This window comes from Sinohyriopsis cumingii, chromosome 3, assembly GCF_028554795.1.
Source record: "Sinohyriopsis cumingii isolate HCF-2022 chromosome 3, ASM2855479v2, whole genome shotgun sequence".
Lineage (NCBI taxonomy): Eukaryota > Metazoa > Mollusca > Bivalvia > Unionida > Unionidae > Sinohyriopsis > Sinohyriopsis cumingii.
In genome coordinates this window covers 83240847-83248105 of record NC_142963.1, presented here as the reverse complement: position 1 = coordinate 83248105, position 7259 = coordinate 83240847, and the positions used below count along the sequence as shown (strand labels likewise).

Genomic DNA, 7259 nt, shown 5'->3' with positions numbered 1-7259 from the left:
CAGCTGGACTAGCTAAGATACTAGTCCCTTATAGCTACAAAGTAATGATTCAGCTGGACTAGCTGAGATACTAGCCTCTTATAGCTACAAAGAAATTTCTGTTAAAAACTGTGCCTTTGCCCTCCTGTCCATTGCCTGTCATCCCCCATCTGTCTATTAGCACAAGTTTTTTATTGTTAATTCTCCTGGGCTATAGGGAGGATTGTGATGCAACTTGAAATATATTCATCCCAAGGTCATAATGCATGAAAATGGTGATCTGAATACATCCAGTTTGGCCACTATGGCAGTCACTTTGAAAATCTTGTTATAAATACTTCACATGAATGGATGGTCATATTTATGTGGTGTTATTTCTAGTTGATCTTAAATGAAATTGGCTTGAGTTTAACATGCATGATGAATTTGGACCATACTTTGTATTTAGCTCCATTCCAATGAAGAAGCTGATCATCAGACTTTGATTACAAGGGCAAAGGTCTTGACTTTTTTCTAGTTTAGCTGTCCTGGCTGGTGATTATGATAACACAAGCAAATCTGAATAGACTTTGGTTAAATCCAGTTCTCTAATATATCTGGAGAATACAATGAATGATATCACTTCTGTAACTACCTTTTGTCAAATAAATATTAAGCATAGATTTAATCCAAGTTAGCACATGGGTATGTATCGACACTGTTTAAGACAGGTTCAAGGTCAAAGGTACTGACAAAAAAAATTGTATTACACTTTCAGGTACCTTGTAAAGATGTTAACTCAGAAATGTAAGAAAACTTTTTGTTACCAAATTTGGTATTTTGGAGTTTCTTAAGATATAAATGATGCTTTTTAAGAATCAGCAGTTAAAACATTAAAAGGACAGAAGAAACTGAGCATATATTCCTGGATATCCCTTTTTGGCCACTAAAGCATCATTCCCATCAAGGGACTCTTGCATATTTAACTAATGAGATATGATGTCTTACACCTGTCATTACATCCTCATTTTCCCAATATTCACATGTATAATTTTAGATGCATCTGATTAGGTTTTTGACCTAAAGCAGTTTCCCAAAGTTAACAAAAAAGACTTTACATGTAATAAATAGAATCATTCATTGGTGTTCATACAAGATGTGTCAGACTTGTGAATAATTTCGGTATTTTGGTAAAGAACACTCTTGTATGACAGCTGAACAGTACTCGATTTTAAATTATTATTTTTATTAAACAAACAGAGGGAAACTTAAATCAAACTGTTGGTTATTTACATGTCTCCTTCCCAACCCTCCCCAACCCCCAGTTCCTAGTTTAGTTATTCTTGATAGGTTTCATTAGTTTAACAGAAAAGCCATTTTTCAAAGACAGCAGTTATAAAATACTTTGAATTAATTTATTTTTGACTGTAACAGTTTTTTGTTTTTTTATTTTGTGAATGATGACATTTTTATACTGCTAATAAGAATTCCCGTTTTCTTGGATGGATCGTTGTTTAGTTCATGGTTTGCATCAACTATGAAGTCTGTTAAATTTGATACTACCACAAATTAAGATGGATTGACAGCAATTTTCAAACTGTGAGGTTCATAGATTTCTAAAATGGCTGTATATTTAAATTGTTAAAGGATGTATCCAAAGCTGTAGACATGGCTCGTATTCGCACAATGACTGGTATCTGCCCCCAGCACAACATCCTGTTTGATCAGTTGACATGCCGAGAGCATCTGTCCTTGTTTGCATCCATCAAGGGAGTTCCAGATCAGAATGTGGATAATGAGGTACATGGAACTTCAATAATCTTGACTTGTCAAGGAAATGAAAATGGTTCATATAATGTGGATTTTCAATTGGTAAAGAAAGACAAAAGAAAATCATAATGCTGATTTATATCAGCTGAAAAAGGGCAAGGAATTTTATCATATGTTTATATGAGAAGTAAAGGGGCAAAGGAATTTGCAGTACTGGGTTTATATGAGAAGAAAATGAGCAAATAATTTTATGGGGTTGGGGAAAAACAATTGAAACACTTCAAGTCTCTAACCCAAGTCCAACAATGTAAGACATCCACCCTGATTTATGGGTGGATGTCTTACTTCAGAAATAAATAGCATTGTGTAGCGTGCTCTCCAGTTGACTGATGGGAACTGGAAGTCAAATTTTGAGGAGTATCTCGCACACTTAGCAGCCCATACTTTTACACAAATTAAAATTTAATTGCCTTAGTCAGACCATACTTACTTGGGTTATTTTTACCTCATGGAATCAGATTCTGACACAAGCAAGTAAACACATTTTCAGCTTCCGATGACATATATATCAGTTTGTTGAAATGTGATAGTAGCCATAGAATATCAAAGTCAGTTAGCGTAGAGGATACATATCTTCAAAGAAATGAAGTTATCTAATCATTTTTGTCAACATTATTTTATTTTTCATTGTTTTATTAAAGAACCAACTCCAACTGCAACCAACTTTTGGATTTCTTGGCTACTGTTACATTACACCATGCCTGCAAATTTTTCTGCAAATTGCAAATGTTTATATGCATTAGGAGATTTATGGCACATGTGACAAGATTACATATATTATTGTCATTTGCACAATTTCTTTTACAGTTTTCAGTCACTAAGTGCAAACATTTTAATCTTCAGACAATATACAATTTGCCTTTTGTTGATTGTAAAGGACATGTAGAATGAATATTCAGCACTATTTAAAGTTGAATAGGCTATGATAAAAGGGATGGAAACTATTTTGCAGTTCTTTGGATGTCAAATATTGGAAACACATTCAGCAGATTGTAAACAAATTTCATTTATTTTTATTATTTGATGAAGTTTTTGTAGGACTTTGGGGATCTTCCATTGAGTTCATGTAATCATCATGTACATCATGTGATTATCATGTACATCATATGATCATCATGTACATAAATGTTTAGATACCTTTATTATATAATTAGTAATTGAAAAGTTCTGAATATTAGCATGTTGTACAACCAAGTTCTTTATTAGCAACCAGAACATCAGTGTATATATCAAAGTACTCCCCCTAAACCTGTGCACACTTCAGGGCTACATGGATGATGTGGCAAAGTTTAGATGCTGTGCTCCTTAAGTAAGTCTCTTCAGACAGTGGTTTTATGTGTCAATGCATTGGCATGGAATGGGTGGATACAGTTGGACACAATTTTTTGCAACACTTTGGAGACATATAAAGTGCCAGTGATACTAACAGAGTCAGGCACAGGTACATGAATGACCTGGCCTTATGCATTGCAAAATGTATATAAAACTCTCTTGACAGTCCGAAAACATCAAGCCACATTTGGTCTCTGCTCATTTTCTCCTATTCAGATTTTATTATTTTTTCCTCTGTCTGGTTCAAAATCCCTTTTTTTTTTATCAGCCATCAACAAACCCATCTTGTAGAAACCATTGTGAGCGTCAAATGATTCATCAATATATTAAAAACAGCTGATGAAGTAGTGTTTATCATAAGATAAATACCTTCCACTGTGTATCAAGCATCACTATTAATTGCTGCCTTCACAGCAGCCATTTTCTGCTCACCAATGACAGACAGCAGCCTTCCGGAACAGTGGCCATCTGGCATGGATTTGGAATGTGTTTTAGATGATGAAAACACCTAAAACTTTTAAAATATAACAGAGAATTACATCAGTACACTTTATCAGAGGCAGCTTTGATTTCACTGAGACAGTAATCTATGAGTGTCTGGACTTTACAGTATGTTCATTGCTCAGTAACTGAATCATTTATGTATCTGTCATTTACCACTGTTACTTCTATATATCTGCAGGTGTCTGGCATGCTGCACAAACAGCTGCATTTCATTTTGTTTATTTTTTCTATATTAAATTTTTTGACAGGCTCAAAGATACAGAAAGTTATAATAAAAATGTACCTGTCTAATTGAACCTGTTCAGTCGTGTCATATAGTTGCCATGACTGGAAAGTTGGATCAAGTGTAATCAGGTACAAATCTTCTTGAATTTTGCAGGTATCCAAAGCATTAGAGAATGTAGACCTGATGGACAAGGAGAACACAAGATCCAAGGATCTGAGTGGTGGTCAAAAGAGAAAACTGTCAGTGGCCATAGCTTTGATTGGAAATCCAAAGGTAACTACCATTAAAATTGTGGTGGGTGGGATTTTAAAGGTCAGTTGTTTTTGTTTTACTAATTTTAGCTAAGAGAATATGGCAAGTATAAAGAATCAAGCAAATTACAATTTTTGTTGCCTACTATAGTATAGTACAGCTGCAAACCATCATTTGAGGGATAATCAATTAAAAAAAACATCCAAAGTGGAAAGTTTATATTTGGCTAAAGTATCATATTAATGACAGCATCCACTGTAATGATGTAAACGTAATAAATATAAACTATGGTTAAGTTTTTGGTCAGTGGTGGCCAACTAGTTTAAATCTGCTGGACAACAAGACATCATCTATAAAAAAGAAATTGGTTCCATATCATTTATTTGCTGGTCTCAAATAGATTTGATAAGTGTGTCAGCATGTGTGACACTTCCCATTACCTGGACTGATGGTGACTTACAAGTATTGTGTGCATTCAGAACTGTTTTTATAGATATAGATAATTTTGATAACAGCAGTCCTGGGGAAATGCAGTAATTTACTGGACAACCCCAAAAATCTGAAAATCTAGTTGCCCAGGGACAACCATGGATTTTTAATTGTTCTACCCATGCTAACATAGTATATGTCTTTAGCTCATGACCACACAGATATTTCCATGCTGTATGTACATCCTAGCCTAAACAACTTAACCTTATGACCAGTGTAGTTGGAAGTAGGAATCAAATGTATATTCAGTGATACATTTTTTTATTTATTAATGATTGTATGTTTTATATTGTTTTGGATTACCCTGAGCTGTGTAACTGTGTATTGTACATGTTAATGAGTATTGGAATTAGACAAGTAGACTTGTTGTTCATATAATGCCTCAACCATAGTGACTAATCAATGTAATTAATAATGCATTAACTATGCTTGTAAGATTGGCAATCATTCCTAGGTTATACAAAGCCTGTGACTTTTTGTCAGTAAAATAAGTCTTCTAACAATGGACAAAGATGATAGCTTCTGCAGCAGATTTTAAGTAGTAGGAATTAAAGACAAATAATCTCTGATTTGTATCAATTCAAAAAAGTTGATTATTTCATGTCTTCTGTGTCCTGTCACAGTAATGTATGTATGTATGTATGTATGTATGTATGTACGTACATATGTATGTATGTATGCATGCATGTATTTTAATGACGAATCAGCACAATAATGACTACAGTTTTGATTAAAAGTTAAGTTTAAAAGATGTAAAGCTACAAATTTCGAACCACAATAAAAATTGGTAAGAAAGGGACCACCATTTCATTGTGAAGATTACTTCAGCCTGAATTTATTTTCTGCATGATAATGTTTACATTAGCTGTTGGAGACTACTAAAGGCTTCATGAAGTTGTGCCAACCTAATTGTTGATTACATTATGGTTTTGTTATACTGTAAGGGCATACATACTTTATAAACACAAATTTAGTTTTAACTATTGCAGGAACTCTTTTCATATTTAAAATGTATGTGTGTATGTGATTTGTATTTTTAATGTAACTTTAAAAAGAAATTCAGTCATATTGCTATGATGTCTGTCATGTGGCCATTGATTGTGATGTCTGTTACTGGGGCATCATGCTGCAGACATGTAGCATGATGTCCCCACCCAGTCACATTATCATGACACCAGGTCAACCAGTCCTAGCACTAACCTTTTAACGCTGAGTGCCTACCAAGGCAGCTGTTAGTACCATTTTTATAAGTCTTTGGTATAACTCTGCTGGGGTTTGAACCCACGACCTCCTGCATCAGAGGCAGATGCTATATCCACTAGGCCACTGGAATGGTCCATATTTAAAATAATACATTGTTCTAAATTTTTAGATAATATTCTTGGATGAGCCCACAGCAGGGATGGATCCCCATTCCAGACGACACATCTGGTCACTGCTTCAGGAAAGAAAGGCTGGCAGGGTTATTCTGCTGACCACTCACTTCATGGATGAAGCAGATATTTTGGCAGGTTTGTATTATTATCAGCAGCGGTAGTATCATCATCACTGTTGTTTTGATTGTTCATGACAGGGTTGCTAGTGCTTCAGCAGTGAATTCCATATGTGATGTAAGTATTGCTTTTCTGGCAGCATTGACTTAGGAATACTTTTCACTATGGTGTGGCATAGTCTACTGGTGAGACTGTAAAATTATTGACTTTTTGATGACTGTGATAACTAATTTTAAATTTTATTAGCAAATACAGCTTCTGGAAATTTAACCAATCAAAGCACATAATAATAAAATGTCATATAAAAATATGTTTGAAGAGATATTATTATTATTATTATTATTAGTAGTAGTAGTAGTAGTAACATTATTATTATTATTATTATTATTATTATTTTTAGCCCCCACTGCATGCAGAGAAGGCTTCTTGATCTGGTTCTGTCCATGTCCTAAGAAGCTTGTTAGCAACATTATGCAAAACCCACTAAATGTAGACAATGAAAGTTGTTGACTATGCACTTGCAGATGACCTGATTAAATTTTCAGTGATTTTCAATTTTTAAAATACTTATGCACTTTTGGTCTTTGACTTTTTTGACAGAAAATTAGTTAGCTCATTTATGCACACTTACAAAAAAATACATGTGAGGTTGTCACATTTAGCTCACCTTAATTATATTATGATTTCCTTTTGCAGATTTTTGAATTTTTTTATACATATATTTGCAAGGTGTGGACTTATTTTTTTGTGTCAAAAGCCTTGTGAGCACAGAAAGGCAAACAGAACTTAAGGTACTCAGATGGAGTTTTGTATGCATTTTTTAATTCATATTTAAAACTTTTTTATTTTCAAGATCCTTTAGCAAGATCTTATTAGCATATTTAAGTGAAAACCACTTAGAGAAATGAAATTTGCATATTTACTGACATGTGTTGTCAACCTGATTATATTTTTAAACCATTATTTCATTCCAAAAGATTTTCAGAATTTTTTATCTTTCTGCGTAGACTTTTTAGTCTGCATTGGTGGACATGAGTTTTCTACAAACCCAGAACTTTGTATGTATGTACATGTATATGTATAGGGCTTAATGGCACCTCCCCATAATTCTGGCTATCTAATGCCAAGTAAGTTTAGGTATAAACAAATACAACATGCAAAGAATAGATAAGGGT

At 33.8% G+C, this 7259-nt stretch overlaps 1 protein-coding gene across 1 annotated transcript in view; it reads left to right on the top strand.

Moving 5' to 3' along the window:
• LOC149803209 (cholesterol transporter ABCA5-like) overlaps positions 1-7259 on the top strand; it is a 120621-nt gene that overhangs the window by 38195 nt on the left and 75167 nt on the right. Inside the window, exons 9-11 of the mRNA XM_089952835.1 lie at positions 1606-1758; positions 4004-4123; positions 5964-6102. Of these exons, the coding sequence (XP_089808961.1) occupies positions 1606-1758; positions 4004-4123; positions 5964-6102 (412 nt within the window). The remainder of the gene's footprint in view (positions 1-1605; positions 1759-4003; positions 4124-5963; positions 6103-7259) is intronic.